The following is a 17,099-nucleotide window of genomic DNA, read 5'->3' as shown; positions in this document are numbered from 1 at the left end:
CCTCTTCTTTTTTTATGCCTTTATACTGTTCAATTAGTTTAGAAACTGATTTAGAAACCTTTAGAAAAAGGTGTACTACAGTGAATAATTTCACTTTAAAAATGACTTACAGCCACCTTAACTGTACTATTTCAATAGGACTTAATATACCAAAAATGTATTAGAAATCTATACAACAGGTATATGATTGGTCGCCTTGAAATTAAAAGAGCCTTATTTTTGACATAAAACACCGTAAGACTGTATAAAGTACTCATAAACATATGCTCAAAAGGAAAGGCTGATCATTGCCCAATTATTCAACAAGGCCACATATAATATACCAGGTGGGCAAAGAAGATAGCTATGTATTTTGCATCAATTCTTCATAGTGCCTACCAGCCAGTGCACTGCCCTCCAGTTCAGATGGAAAGCAAGATTTGCACTACATCTAATTAATGTTTGTATTCTTATTCAAGAAAAGAGGAAACAGCAAGAAAGAAACAACATCAGTAGCCACCAGTAGCTACAGTTTTGGTAACAATGTAACAAAAAGGAACAACTTGTGGTTTGAGGTGAGGCATTTCTTTAATTATGTTGACATTGCTTTTCATTCAAAACAATTCTCAAACATTTCCACAACTGATTATATTTATTTGATTCCACTGTTGGCCATGGTAGGAGCCCTGCAAACACCTTTGCCTTTCACTTCAAATGGCACTCCTTTGTACGTGGCAATACACTGGTCATTGGTATAAAGATCAGGTTGAATCTGTTCCCACATTTTCTTCTTGGGATTAAGTTCTTTCTCAGGTTCACCTATTGAAAGCAACCACAAAAATGAAATGTCAGGGTGGGGGAAGAATCTGAAAATATGAATGCACTAGAAATGGTGTGAACTGTTGCAAATCAACCATTTTCCTCTTGTATCAGAATAACATGTTTTACTTAAATCTGAGATATGCACTTTTTTATCCTTATATGACAATACACTCAAAAAGTATTTAATTATAATATTTTTCAGTTAAAATAAATGAATATGATAGTATAGATACAACACCCACTTTTTAAACTCAAGGTTCGAGTGTGGGTCCTGAAATTGTATTCTATTTCTCACTACTGTCTTTCCCTCGTGCACATTTTAATTTGATCCATCTACCTTATCGTTAACCAGAGTTTCAAGTTACCAGCATGTGCTTGTACATAGAATCTGAAATTATGGTTAAAAGCTGGTTAGTATTCACAAGGTTTAAGTCTGTGCAGATCACAACTAGACAGAGTGAAGGTCTGCAGATTAGATCTAAACTTCTTGCTTATACAACCCAATTATCAAGTTAAATATCTTAACTACTATTTGGAAAAAGAAAATCACTGAAACATGTTCAAGACACTGAACTGAATTGAAACCTGTTCAAGACAGTCAGGAATGGAATATCTATAGATACAAATTCTGTGGGCTTTTCCATGTGATGCCTTTCCCCCACTATTTAGTTAAACTCTTGTGAATGATTACGAGGGTCACAATAGTGGAATAATACAAAGCCCATGAATAAGATTTATCAAAGCTGTTTAAGTGAGCATGGTGTTCTGTTTCCTATCACAAATGTGAGAGACCAAGCAGAGCAGCAGTAATGCTTTACGCTTTAATCCCTTAGGGATAGCAATTAGTGTCTATGTTAATATAGCTGCTACAAACATGTGCTTTCTAAACCTTCTGTCACGAGGTTAATGGATATTTAGACTGACTAGAAATGAAATTAGAAGTATTTCCCATGTTGCATCTATAGATCATTTGAAGAACAATTACAAGAAAAATTAATCATCTTTAAAGAAGATAAACAATACATCTATAATGTAAATAAAGCAACTAGCAAGTGAACTGTATGATCTAATTCTTAGTGAAAATAAAGATTTATGGTTCTTAATTCCAATAATTCAACACAGATACAATGAGGTTTTCAGTTTATCAATGCCCAATGCCCTGGAATATTTTCTCTTCTTTAATACAACTCTGTCTACCTACACTAAACATCAGTCACAATCCTTCTCACGATCTACATTTTAAGTGGCCAGGAGTCTTATTTAATATTTAATAATTTAACATAATACAGGCTTGATGGACCTTTTGACAACTCATAAATTTTGATACAATATTTCAAAATGCAAGCACATGTAAAATTTACATGGAAGGAAACACTCCAAAGCTCATCAGGACAACAAAATAATCTGAACGTTTTACCCGTGACTTACTGTTGTTATATGTCCTTCAGTTGTTTCTGACATATGGTGAGCCAAATAAGAGTTTCAAGGTGTGTAAGGGGGTCAAGGAGTGTTTTACTATTGCCATCCTGCAGCAGCTGAACAGGGAGGTAAAGGCACGTCTCCCAAGTCATCATCTGACATACGAACCACTACACCATACTGGCTCACCAATGACTTATCAGTTCTCTAACAAGAATGAGAAAATTTTGTGTGGCAGCAGATTTTCATCATGAGCACTGCCACATAGTCATTATCCTCCACATTTTTTGTTTGTTTAGTCATTTTGTCGTGTCCGACTCTTTGTGACCCCATGGACCAGAGCCCCCCAGGCCCTCCTGTCTTCCACTGCTTCCCGGAGTTGGGTCAAATTTATGTTGGTAGCTTCGATGACACTGTACAACCATCTCATCCTCTGTCGTCCCCTTCTCCTCCTGCCTTCACACACTGACCAGTCCCAAATGAAATCCAAGCAGAAAATGTAGATGACAACAGGTAAATCCTGTCTGGAAGATAATGACCTCCTTTTGGCTCCTGATCTTTGCCAGTAAATCAGAAGAGTTACTTTAGGCATGTTAAATTAGATTTTTTGCCTCTTATTTTCCCCAATTCCATGCATTCGAAAGTTATTTTGTCTACTTGCAAATATAGATTACTACATGAAATGCAGAATTATTACTGAAGAGCCATCATCATCTATAACATACACTAGTTGGGTACAGATTAAAATTTACTCTTGACCTAGACCAGTTTTAGCCATAAATGGTATATTAAAGTTGAAGTCAAAGAACTTAAATGCAAAAATGGCTGCAATGTTTCCTCATGGAGGTTGCTGGAGTTTGGTGATAATCCAATTATGCTGCCAGATGGCTAGGGATTAGCTTTCCACTGCAGCAAACAGCCTCAGAGCTAATTATAATTAACTTCCACACTTCTCTTCAAAAAAAAATTTAATGAAGACAAAGAGATCTTCAGTCTATCAACAACTAGCATTTCTTGCACAGCAACACCCTACCTTTATAGAAGCAATACAGAACCTAAAGAATAATTGAAATGATCTGCCCTGAGAATTCAAAACTCATTGACTCACTAAATTTTGAAATAAGTGAAATAATTCAAAAGTTAAATAAAGCAAATCCAAGCAAAACAAGAATTCTATCACCATAAAGGTGAAAGCAACCCGTTCAAACTGCAAACATTATAAAAGCAAATTAATTTTTCAAGAATAAATTACAATCTGGCTTTTATTAAATAAACACTTTCTGGATCTTATTAAAGCTTGCTTTGGAATACCCAGGCAAACTCCCCTGGGATCTGTGGTGGGTTTGTATTAGATTAGCACAGGCACCATTTTAAACATTACCAGAGCACCATATTGTACATTCCACAGCATCCTCCCTTTCTCTATCCTTTTAAGAGAAACAATTATTGTGAAGGATATCTATAAATAAAACTAGAGAAAATGCTAGTTTCCCCCCTTTCAGTTCTTATAGTTTGTGGATAGAAATTATAATTTCCGAATACATAGAGAAAGTGAAATAATAAGATGAAACTGCACTGATGCTCTGGTAAGCTTGCACATTAAAAACATACTAGCATTCAGCACAGATCATACAATTTCACATTGAAAGAAAGGATCAAAGTTAACTATGGGATATTTTCCCCCCAGCATGTGACAGGCTCACTCAGAAATATATTTTTTTTAATCACTGTTATATCAGAAACATTTGCAAGTAGAAGTCTAAATGGAATATTTATGGATATCTAATTTTAGTCACAATATATTCTTATCCTACTATACATTTTTCATTTATATTACTGAGTAAACAATCCTTGTTTACATTATTGATAAAAACGACTAAAAGGAGCTTATGCCACAACATACATTTCCAGATGTTTCTGTGTGACCAAGTTTAATTTGAGACCTATTGAATCTTGAGGCGGTAAGAACAAAGCTGACTTACTCTGACATCATACAATTTGGCGGCACCCATTTAGCATTCAAGACAAAGATGTCTGAGGAACAAGAGACTTCAGCCTACACATAGTCTCTGTCTACCAAACACTAACAAATTGTTTCATTAACATGGACAAAAAGCAGCATGGCGAGCTTTCCACTGAAATGAAACCTAAAGAACATACAATTTGAACAAGAAAACTCACATTCAACATATTTCTAAAACATACATATGCTGCTTTTTCACAAAAAGCCCACAGAGTAAAACCCTCAGTTTAAAACACGAAACAGAACATCCTATGCTGCAGCAACACAAAATCCCCCATGAACTTAAACCACCAGTAGCAACAGCCAACTGCAGGTATGCAAGGGTAAAAGCAAGCCATACTAAAGATCCATCTGAACAGAATGGTTTTTTTAAATATCAAGAGGGGAGAAGTGAAGTAATGAAAAGGGAGTTGCTATGTCTGAGACAGGAACTGTGCCAGGAGAGTGTAGATCCTAAACTCCGAACAGGATCTGAGCAGGTTATCTTAAGGTTGGATAAGGACAGATGGTATCTTTAGATATGTAACACCAGTGGAGTAGAACTCTTTCTGATTGCACATCATCCATAGAGTAAAATGGCTCTTGCTTAATATCACTCATGGTAAATGTAACATCACTGTCATTATTACCATTTCACATGTTATCATAATTTCACTCAAAGTATCTACATTATTATAAATGGACAAAATATCATGGGCAATTTGACCCTCATATTTCAGCTTCCTGAAATAGCTAATAGATCCACCACTGACATGGTATTCTCACTCCGACAGCTGCAGGAGAAATGTAGGGAACAACAACAGCCGCTCTTAGTGGCCTTCATAGACCTTACAAAAGCATTTGATCTGGTTAGCAGGGATGGCCTTTTTAAAATACTTCCCAAGATTGGATGTCCACCTCGTCTCCTTAACATCATCAGATCTTTCCATGAGGGAATGAAAGGCACTGTAGTTTTTGACGGCTCAACATCAGACCCCTTTGACATCCAAAGCGGAGTGAAACAGGGCTGTGTCCTCGCACCAACACTTTTTGGGATCTTTTTTGCTGTCATGCTGAAGCATGCCTTTGGAGCTGCAACCGAGGGCATCTATCTCCGGACTAGATCAGATGGAAAGCTCTTTAATCTCTCCAGATTGAGAGCGAAGACCAAAGTCCAACTGAAATGCATGCGGGACTTCCTCTTCGCAGATGATGCAGCCATCGTTGCCCACTCTGCTGAAGACCTCCAACAACTCATGAATCATTTCAGCAAGGCCTGCCAAGACTTTGGACTAACAATCAGCCTGAAGAAAACACAAGTCATGGGCCAGGGCGTGGACTCACCTCCCTCTATTACCATCTCCACACAAGAATTGGAGGTTGTTCATGACTTTGTGTACCTCGGCTCAACCATCTCTGACACCCTCTCTCTAGATGTCGAGCTGGATAAACGCATTGGCAAAGCAGCCACCATGTTCTCTAGACTCACAAAGAGAGTATGGCTCAATAAGAAGCTGACGACACATACGAAGATCCAGGTTTATAGAGCCTGTGTTCTAAGCACACTCCTGTACTGCAGTGAGTCATGGACCCTTTGTGCACGGCAGGAGAGGAAGCTGAACACCTACCACATGCGTTGCCTCCGACAGATTTTTGGCATCACCTGGCAGGACAAAGTTCCAAACAGAGCAGTCCTAGAACGAGCTGGAATTTTCAGCATGAACACATTACTGAAACAGTGACGTCTACATTGGCTCGGGCACGTTGTGAGAATGGCTGATGGTCGGATTCCAAAGGATCTCCTGTATGGAGAATTAGTGCAGGGAAAGCGCCCCAGAGGGAGACCACAACTGCGATACAAGGACATCTGCAAGCGAGATCTGAAGGCCTTAGGAATAGACCTCAACAGATGGGAAAACCTGACATCTGAGCGTTCAGCCTGGAGGCAGGCGGTGCATCACAGCCTCTCCCAATTTGAAGAGACCCTTGCCCAGCAGGCCGAGGCAAAGAGGAAGTCACAAAAGCAGCAAAACCAGGGAGCCGGACAGGGGACAGACTGGATTTGTCTTCAGTGTGGAAGGGACTGTCACTCTCGAATTGGCCTTCTCAGCCACACTAGGCGCTGTTCCAAGCCCTCCATACAGAGCACGCTACCATAGTCTTTCGAGACTGAAGGATGCCTAACTAATAATTTCACTCAAAGTATCTACATTAGGCCTAGGGGTGGGACTTCCTGATTTTAAAGAGCGTGTCCCAGGACCCTGGACCCTTTCCCCTAGGAAGCTGGGCTGAGGGCGAAGGCCAGGTCTGTTTGCATGGATGCCTTGCTGAGTTTTTTTTTCCTGGGCTTTCTTTTTGTCTCCTGAGCACATGGCCTGGGGGTGGGGCCTAGGGGTGGGACTTCCTGATTTTAAAGAGCGTGTCCCAGGACCGCGGGCCTAACGGCGCGCGAAATTCTCAAATTTTATATCTGGCCTAAATATGGTAAATAGGAAAGCCAATGAGATTTGCACAAGCCAGGTGGTCAGGAAAGTTTTAAGGATCAGATCATACTTTTGCACTATTAAAGAGCAGGCCGGGTAGGTGGGGCTCGTCAGCCATGGAAGGCAGCCAATCTAGGAGAAGGAAAACTCCAATTTCAAACCTCCACTGCCTTGTGGCTATATCCACTCATGGAAAAGGCTTCAGGAGTTAACCTAGAGGCAAAATCTGGAGCTGGAGTCCCAAAGGCAGTTCATGTTGTTCTCCCAACTCCTGCGACATTGCTGGAACCAGTTGTATTGGCTCTTGCCTTTCCATTGGACCATTTTAGCAATGTGGAGAGGGGGGATCTGCTGCTTGGGTAACAGCCTATCCTCCATATTACCTTACCCGGGCTTCATGCTCTGGAGAGGACACTCCTTGATTCAGAGCATGTTACCATAGTCTCTCGAGACTGAAGGATGCCTATGCTAATCTACATTATTATAAATGGACAAAATATCATGGGCAATTTGACCCTCATATTTCAGCTTCCTGCATGAAAATGCCAAGGCTTAATTCAACGGCTGGACAGCAGTACTTTTTAGTGATAAACTATGCTACAACTTTTTCTAGGGTCCCCTTTCATTTTATGCAGTCATCATGAGGAATGGTAGAACCCAAAGTAAATGTAGAAAAGAACAGGGAATTAACTACAGGACTTCTCAGGGATTGGACCATGGTTAATATTGAAGCAGTGCAAGTTACTACTGGTTGTGATTTTAGTTAGCATTTTATAGGAGGCACTGTGCCCTAGCCAAACACTTCATGTAACATGAGCTATAATGTAAATAAAATTAAGATGTAATTGCCAGCTAAAGTGTCACTATATTTATTAATAGGTGAAAGGAGGAGGTGACTGAATTTACAGTTTGGTAAATACAAAATGCTCCTGAAGCTCGAGCTTTGCTTTAGATATCAAAGTTACTGTTGCTGGGTTGTCTGTCTTTCTGCTATAGCAAGGGTGGACTAAGAACAGCTCTATAGATGTTGTTGGATTCCAACTCTCCACATCCCTCAACACTGCCCGTGCTGGTTAGGATGAATGGGACTTAAATTCCAGCAATATCTGGAGTGATCCATTCTGTCTACAAAGAAACATCTAAGTTCCTATGTTTCTGTTTATCCTTCAGAAGAGAAAGATAAAAAGAAACAAAAAAACCAATCAGAAAGCTACTGGGCTACTGGTTTTTAATGTACTGTACTGTATTCCTTGACTTTTGTTAGCATTATGAGCCACTTTGAAGACTTCTGTGGATCAGGAGAGTAAAAATCACAAATGAGCAAGGCTTGAATACTGTCTTTAAATTCCCTGATTCAATAAAAATGATTTTCCACTCAGTTTCCTCTAGCTTTTCTTGTTTTCTGAATCACTGTTAGCTTTGTTGAGGCTTTCCCTACATTTATTTATTCATTGCATTGTCATATACTATAACTTCAGGAGAACTAAACAAAAAATAAAATGTGGTTGTTATGCCAGAATGAGCTTATTTCACTGTTAAGTGTATTCTCAGAGACAAATCTTACTGCCTTTATTTCACAGCAACCAGATTTGTGAGCAGTTATTTCCCTTTGGTTCATTAGGGAGCACTGTCTTATCCTGCAGCTAAAGATATATAGTCTCAGAAGACCAAACTTATTTTAAATGGGTATAAATCCTTCATTTGGAACTATTTAAACTCCATAGTTATCTCTAGTTTCCTATCAGAAAGGAAAGAGTGGTAAAGTTCATCAAGCCTTCTCTCTCACAAAGCTGGTTAGCTCCATAGTGTAATACCTTTATCATATGGGTGACAGTTTTCTGAGTGGGAGTCGGATGAGGTATGGGAATCATTTATATAAAATATGAAGACTTTTTAAAAACTTCCTCTTTCTCCTTTCCTTGATGCTATTTATAAATCAAACATAATCAAATCTGGTTTACAAAAATAAATCTACAATCATACTAAGGCCACTATGAGGATATAATTATAACAGGACCATAATCATCCTAACAGAAACTCATCGATCAGCAGCTTTAGCACAAAACTATTAAAAGTTTTTTGGAAGTGTGATTACATCAAATGAGTGTTTCTGCAATTTGCTTTACTAATGGCCTACAATTAGCTGTGGTAAATTACATAAACTTTGCACCAAAGCTAATTGGCTTACAGCCATTATCCTTCAATAAAAGGCAGTTCCTCAACTAAATGTGGTTAGATTTCCAAAAGGAAATCTTAACTGCTTGATGGGAAAAGACCCAAGACACGGTAATCATATGGACCAAACATAATTCTAACACATTTAAAAACCAAAAGGACACTGCATTTTTATTTTTATTTTCAAATTAGCAAATACTCTAGGAAGACATGGTACAGGACAAGATGCACCTTGGACTGCCATTCAGCAAAGATATAAGAGCTTCATCTAAAAAAACACTGTTTGCTATTTGCTATGGTGCATTTGGGTAAAGTGTACTTTACAAATTTTATGTACAGAGAGTGTACACATACACAATGGTCCAATCTACACCTGGCTCCTTCATAAAGCACATAATATTCTGAATTTTCCTTCTCATTTTATTTTTGTCCTTGTAGCCCATGTTTCTTTAGACTACGAACAAAGCTTTTGTTTCTTGAAGTTCCAGAGCAGTATAAATTGTCAAGTTTCCAAACCTGTACTGTACAGTAGTGTGATTTTTCCTGTTGGGAGTGGCTTCACCCTTCAGTATCAATTCAGTTCAATTCTTTCTAGCTTCACCTTTCACCAGGGAGGAGCAGCAGTGGCTGAGGGGAAGAAATAGAGGTTTGTCCTCTAGTGGCAGTACTGCACATTTGCCAGTGTGTACTTACAAGGTTCTGCAGCTGTGAATAATGAAAACCTTTTATTTATTTATTTTACTTCTCCTTTCTTACTATTCTCACTGGATTTCATTATACCTATTATGTCAGATAACAAAGCATGATGTTGTGCATTTCTTTTCTGTTAAACTAATTCTTTGCAACTGCACAGCACTATAGGTGCACAGTAGAAAATATTGTTTAAAATATTTAAAAGATCGGTAATGCATCCTTTGTGGTCCCACAGGAGAAACAGCCACAGATTTGAGGAAGAGAGCTATCATTTCTTGACATGGTTCCTCTCTTCCTCTATGACCCACTTCCCCATTTTCCCTTTCTGCTCTGATCAATTAGAAATAGAAAGCACAATCAGTGCTGTCCACAATAGGGGTGTGCCATTCCTTTTCTTTTCTTTTGAAGGATAGAGCTTCAACTATCAGAATTCTTCAAGAATTCCCCAAGCAGGAGACCATGTGCCAGGCAACTGGTGCCTGTCATGTGCTTGGCTGTGCCTCCTGCCTGGCCCTCCTGCTTATTAAGGCCAGGTCTGTTAATAATAAGAGTCCATCTGATCCAGGATCTCATAGAGGAAGAGAACGCAGACCTGGCATGTATCAAGGAGACCTGGGTGGGCGATCTGGGTGTCCCTCTCTCAATCAAGTCAGATTAAAGGGGAGGGGGAGAAGGGCCGTAATAGTCTACAGAGATTCTATACATGCCAGTAGGACCGCCTCTTTTGAGTCTGAGCCAAGAGTGTTTGCACCTGACTGTGGGGCATAGGGATAGCTTTGGAGGGGTGCTGGTGTACTGTTTTCCCTGTGACCCAGCAGTATCCTGCCAGCGCTGGTCAACTTCATTTTGGCTGCGATGTTGGTCAGCCAGACTATTGATTGATAGTTAGGGACTTCAACAGCTATGCCAAACTGGAACTATCTGGCCCGGCCCTGGAGTTCATGGGTGCCATGAGAGCCATGAACCTATCTCAACATGTCATCTGCGCTACACATTCAGCTGGCTACACTCTAGACCTGGTGTTCTTGACTGCAAAGGTGGATAGTGATCTGAGGGTAGGCATTGTGAACTCCTGCCCTCTATCATGGGCTTCCTACTGAGAGTCAAGCTTTCTATTGTGATCCCCCTCTGTGGGGAAAACAGACCCGTGAAAATGATCTGGCCCTGCAGGCTTTTTGCCCCGAAATGGTTCCAAGAGGCTCTGGGAAGGCTTCCGGCCAACCTGTTGAAGCCCAGGATACCAATTGATCGTATCTGGAGACAATTCAGGCGGCTGACATGATCGCCCCCAAACACCCTCTCCACTCCAGAGCTCGTACTCCTCCTTGGTATACTGAGGGGCTGCGGGGTTATGAAGTTATCAAGCAGAAGGCTAGAGAGCAGGTAGAGAAGAGACCAGTCGGCACAAAATAGGGCTGCAGTCAAAACTATGGCCAATAAATATGCGAATACCCTTACATACAGTAGGCAAGAAAGACTTTTAATATCCAGAGGATTGGTGAGTCTGTGAACCAACAAGGACAATTGTTCCAGGTAGTCCGCGACCTTGCCAGTTCTGACCATTCAAGGCCTCATTTTGAGTTCACCAGCGATCAGTTTGCAGCCTTTTTCAGAACAAAAATTGAGGCCATTCGTGCCAACTGTGACTGTATCAGAACTTTAGCTGATCTGGGGGTGACCATTGCTGCCTCATCTCCTATTGGCATGTTGGTTCAGTTTGACCCTGTAGTGAAGGAGGAAGCCTCCAGGGTGATGGCTAGCTGTAGGCCCACTGCCTCCTTACTGAATCCTTGCCCAGCGTGGCTGATCAGGGCCACGAAGGGGGCTTGATTGATTGGGCTGTGAACATTATTAATTCAAAAGAAACCAGTCTGACTCATCAGGAAATGCCTGCAGATAGCGTCAGATAATCTTAATTTCTGTCCAATCTCTAACATACCATTCCTGGGCAAAATGATTGAGGGTGGTGGCCAATCAGCTGCAAGCATAGCTGGAGGAGCAGGATTGCCTTGATTCATTCTAGTCTGGATTCAGGCCGCGATGGGGTACTGAGATGACATTGGTCGCACTGCAGGATGACCTTTTAAGGGAACCTGACAGGGGCAGTTGCACCCTGTTGGTACTCCTAGATCTCTCAGTGGTTTTTGATACTGTCAACCATGGTATCCTCTTGGACAGGCTCTCTGAGGTTGGGATTGGGGGCTTAGCATTGAGCTGGCTCCGATCCTTCCTCAAGAACCATGTCCAGAGAGTTCAGCTAGGGGAGGAGGTGTTGGCACCTTGGACCCTTTGGTGTGGGGTTCCTCAGGGATTGACACTCTCCCCAATGCTGTTTAATAGCTATGTTAAGCCACTGGGGAAGGTCATCAGGAGTTCTGGAGTAAGGTGTTAGCAATATGCTTATGACACACAACTCTTATCTCTCCGTTACCACTTCTGCAGTGGATGCCATCTGGATGCTGAAGTGTTGCCTGGTTGCAGTACTGGAATGAACCATTGCTAACAGGCTCAAACTGAACCTGGACAAAATGGAAATTTTATTGGAGGTCCAGGTTGGGGCCTCCAAATGGTATGGAGGGATGGTCCCTGGACTGGATGGTACTCCCCTCGAGTTTAGAGACCAAGTACATAACGTGGGTGTTCTTCCAGACCCAGATCTCTCTTGGGAGTCCCAGATTGCAACCATGTCCAGATCAGCCTTCAACTAGCTTGGGCTAACTGCCCAACTTCGCTCCTACCTAGACGAGGGCTCCCTCAGGACTTTGGTGTAGGCTTTGATCATCTCCCGGATCAACTACTGCAATAGCTGTCCTCTGAAGATGCCAGCCACAGAGACTGGTGAAACGTTAGGAAGAACAACCTTTAGAACACAGCCAAAGAGCCCAAAAAACCCACAACAACCATTAGATCCCGGCCGTGAAAGCCTTCACAAATACACTGTGCAATCAGTATAGCACAAAACGCTATCTCAAGCGGTTTCTTTTGGGGAGATATCAAATGAACATGTAAACAAAATGTTTTGTTTATGCAGATCTTTAGACCTTTACTAGTATGCATATATATTAAACAGTCCAAAAAGCCAAGGACATATTATTGTACAATTACCCTCTTACTTTCATAGGGATGCAAATGTCATGTATTATACATTCCTAACACAAAGTGATAAGCTTTGCTCATGTCGTCTTGCAGGCACTGCCCATTTCTCCTGTAATGACCCTACCACAAATTTTTATGTGCTGCAAAAAAAAAAAAAAGTTGTAAACAGAAAGACCCTGATGTTGGGAAAGAGTGAAGGCAAGAGGAGAAGGCGATGACAGAGGACAAGATGGTTGGACAGTGTCATCGAAGCTACCAACATGAATTTGACCAAGCTCCAGGGGGTAGTGGAAGACATGCGGGCCTCGTGTGCTCTGGTCCATGGGGTCAAGGAGAGTCGAACACAACAACATATGCATACTAGACAACATGTGTGTGTGTGTGTGTGTGTGTGTGTGTGTGTGTGTGTGTGTGTGTGTGTGTGTGTGTGTGTGTGTGTGTGTGTGTGTGTATGTATGTATGTCACCCTTCTCCCAAAACTGGTACCAAAAGTGGCTAGCGATATAGTTTAAAATGCTCCATAATGAAATCAACAGGAGAAAAAATATAGCTTGATAATATTGGTATTATGCATTTTTTACTCTTCTCTCCACTACTGTATAAGAAACTCCTACAGTCCAAACAATTAAAATTGATTATATAATTGATTATAAAACAGCTATTAAGCCTTTAATTTTTCTTGTAGCATGTATACCATCTGATAAGTATTTTTGTTTCTAAATCACAGGTTTATTTAAGCAATATTCACAATCGTTTGTTGAATCAACTCAAATAAAAATGTTTCTAAAAAAGAAAATCCCCCTCCAAAAGTCAGTTTATTAACTGACCTAAAAAGCAAGTCATGTTTGCTCTGTTTTAACTTTTATCTGAATTAGTGCAGAAAATTTAAATATGAGACTAGTGTTCTGATCAATTTCCTCTTGTATCTTAGCAACTTTGAAGTTTTGCTTACCAGTAAAGCCTTCACATGTGATTCTGTCTCCAGGAACAACCCCACTAGGAGGAATTAGAATTTCCACCTTCTCTGGTGTGCTAGCACACATCAGCATGGCCTGAGATACCACTCCTCTCATTTTCACCGGCTTCAGGTTACAGAGAAATACTGCCATCCGTTTTTGCATCTGGAGATAAGCACATAAGTTTGATTCAAATAGAATTTAGTTAGGCTTTTCTGAGTTTCTTTCACAATGTGGAAGCAAGACAATTTTAATGCATCCTATACAGAGAGAGAAAAAAAATGAAAATATCAACATGCTACTAACAATTAACACACTTTCAGGACTAATTCAACAGTACAGGTTGGGAAATAGCCAATTCAGGAAAACACCTCCCTTTTTCAAATACACAGACACAATATGGTGCAATAAAGACATTGACATTTTATTCTGACAGGGTGAAATAATGACTGAAAGTATGATTTTACTGGGTTTCCGTTCTTTGTAGCCCTGGGTTTTAAATTTTAACCATTACAGTAGGAATTCTGCTAAACATACCCTTCTAAATTAATCAGGAGAAATTAAAGAATTACTTGTTCAGGATGCAATTACACTACATACACTTACGGATACCAAATGCCAAAGACAGGACGAATACTTGAAACAAAGTAAATTAAAAATAGTTGCACCTAAAGTGCATTGTAACTCATTCAATTAAATCCATAAATACTTCTGGTTTTTCCCCTCCCACACCTAAGTAAGAATACCACAAATACCAGAATAAGATGCCAAGGAAGACCGCAACTACGTTTTGTTTGAGGAAATGATTTACATATTTCGGAAACAGAAATTCATACTATCTAACAGAATCAGGTTTTTGAAGTTCTAAAACTGATCAGACATCCCAACCCAAGTATCCTTTCATTTTAAGGAGTATGAAAAGAACAGTTTTTGATTAATATTTTTTTGCCACACAGAAATAAAAGGAAACCACAGTTTATTCCTAAGTGTAGTTATAGAACATCTTCCTTAAAATTACTGAAAGTGAAGAACTTCAGTTATTTTAATAAACCACTAATTTGATATCTTCAAAGCAGCTCCATTTGTAACCAATTAAAGTTAAAAAAGAATTGTGTGGCAACTTTAAGCTATCATGTTTCATACTATAATATGATATTAAATCTATTGTAATTTATTATAGGATGAATTTCCTTTGTAAAATAATTCCATTTTATAGTATTCTGTTCGCCTTAAAAGTAGCCCATGACTCTAATTGTGCTGTAAAAACTACTGTTGGTTTCCTGTGGAAACTTGCTATAAAGTAAAGAAGGGATATTTCCTCTTCTGGAACATCACAAGAAAAAGAAAACAGAAAACACAGAATCCTAAGCAGAAATGTCTCCTTCCCCCTTCCTCAAGTATGATTTTGGATAGGAGTTGCTTAACACTTGGAACCTAACTTATTGCAGTATTTTCAGCCAGGAAAGACACTTCCCTCAATATGACTCCAGATAGCGTGGGTGTCCTGCAAGCTGCATGGATTGTGAAAGCTCCACTATATTTTATCTAACAAACAAAGCACAATACAACAGATTCTTTAAACTATATCAGGCCTGTCATATATTTATCCAATTGCTAGAATAATAAAACTGCCAAAATACACAGACACAGAGCTAGCATTATAAAACTTCTCTCTTTGGAGAGAAAAAAATTTAACAGCAGGATCTTATGCAGACTGTGTACTGTACCACCATGAATACAAGTGTGTACGACTGTAGTGTACGATTTGGATCGTAGATCCAAATACCTTAATTATGCATAACTGGGAGAAGTTGGTGCTTGGGTTTACTGAGAACCAATACCTTCACAGAAGTGTAGAAATGTGTAACAGGGCGGTGGGAGAAAATACCACTTAAAAGGAGGGGGGCTGAAAATTCGACTAGGTACAAGCCTTTGTGTGTGCCAAAAGTACCTGGCGTGGAGCAGAGGATAAAATGACAGAGTAGAACTCAAGAGGTCTTGGTCTAAATCCCCGCTCTGCCATGGAAACCCACTGGGGGAGTGGAACTGGTAAAACCACTCCTTCAATATCTCGCTTACCTTGAAAATTCTCTTAGGGTTGCTTTAAGTCAGATCCGACTTGACAGCACATAACAATAACAAAGTAGAATTCCATGAACTGCGGCAGAAATAGTCTTACATGTTGATTAGACTATAAGACTAGAAGAGACGATATCTAGTTTCACATCCTTACTCAGTTGTGAAGCTCAGTGTGTGACCCTGGGGCACTTTCACTTTCTCAAACTAACCTACCTTACAGGCATGTTGTGAAGATAAAATGGGGGTGGGGGGAGAGAAGGAAGCTCCTTGGAGGAAAGACAATATAAAAATGTAACAGACAGACTGACAGGTAGATCAACTGATCTCAACTAATGAATGTTTCGGTAGATGGCATAAAAATTAGTTAATAAATGTAATGGCACCAAATCCTATAGTAGGTCCAGTGAATAAATGAAACTCTTCTACTGATTTAAAGGGGCTTACTCTAGTTATGATTTACTTTAGGGTTGCAAGTCACAAATAAAATAGGCCCATTTCAATCAATGTAACTTACAGAGGAGTTGATTCTCCATATCCCCATTTATTCAATGGGCAAACTCTAGTGCAATTTAGTTGATTAAGCATCAGGACTTTATCTAATATATTACAACATAGTACTGATAAGTGCATGGAAAGGGAAAAGTAATGAATGAGTTTTTACATATAGAAAATTTGTTTTATTTTTTTAAATTGTTTTATTTAATTTTTCAAATAAAAGCAAACTTCTGGAGTGAGCTTGATTTATTCAATATGTTTCAATTTGTTCTCTAAGAAATAAAACTGGGATGTTGAGATTATTTGTTATGCATGCAGTATACACTGTGAATGGCAGGAAGAAATACTGAGCTATAGTAAAATCAAATAAAAATCTAATTTGTTCAGTCAAATGGTATATGCAGGAAATTCCATCTGTACCTCTTCTAAAGGAACATGCTTCACTAGACCACTGACAACAGTTCTAGGATTTGCTTCTCCAACATCAACCTCTTCCACATACAGAGTATCAGCATCTGGGTGTTTCTTTGCTGTTATGATACAGCCAATACGAAGATCAAGCCGGGAAACATCTAAAGGCTTTGAGTCATCATTTGCAGCTATCTGCTGCTTTTTCTCCTTCTTTTGTCCTGCTGAAAATATTAGAAATTATTTGATTACACATCTACAGATACAGTATGAAATGTAAATGAAGCACGCTCATAAAGTTTTTGGTTTTTTCAGTATAAAAGAAGCCTATAATATGTTTTTAACACTTTCTATGATTTTAAATTGGACACTGAATTTTGCATCAACAGGCTTCTTCAATGCTAGAATCATAGCATTATTTCCTATTACAACAACAAAAGAGAATTCTGGAAACAAATTTGGGAAAGTAAAAATTGAAAAGTAAAAATAGTT

At 39.6% G+C, this 17,099-nt stretch overlaps 1 protein-coding gene across 16 annotated transcripts in view; it reads right to left on the bottom strand.

Annotated features, from left to right (window-relative positions):
- Window positions 1–548: 548 nt before the first annotated feature.
- Window positions 549–17,099, bottom strand: part of AIMP1 (aminoacyl tRNA synthetase complex interacting multifunctional protein 1) — a 41,180-nt gene continuing 24,629 nt past the window's right edge. For 7 of the 16 annotated variants that reach the window (XM_020796371.3, XM_078376562.1, XM_020796375.3 and 4 more), the window contains 3 exons: window positions 16,620–16,831; window positions 13,622–13,790; window positions 549–798 (listed from right to left, as the gene is read on the bottom strand). In XM_020796371.3, the coding sequence (XP_020652030.2) occupies window positions 632–798; window positions 13,622–13,790; window positions 16,620–16,831 (548 nt within the window). In that variant the 3' untranslated portion in view covers window positions 549–631. Of the gene's footprint in view, window positions 799–9,396; window positions 9,508–13,621; window positions 13,791–16,619; window positions 16,832–17,099 lie in introns of all 16 variants that reach the window. The other 9 variants (XM_020796372.3, XM_078376560.1, XM_078376557.1 and 6 more) reach the window with 3 other exon arrangements.

Source organism: Pogona vitticeps, chromosome 5, assembly GCF_051106095.1.
Source record: "Pogona vitticeps strain Pit_001003342236 chromosome 5, PviZW2.1, whole genome shotgun sequence".
Taxonomy (NCBI): domain Eukaryota; kingdom Metazoa; phylum Chordata; class Lepidosauria; order Squamata; family Agamidae; genus Pogona; species Pogona vitticeps.
The sequence above is the reverse complement of the archived record's forward strand: the minus strand, read 5'-3'. Positions and strand labels throughout refer to the sequence as shown.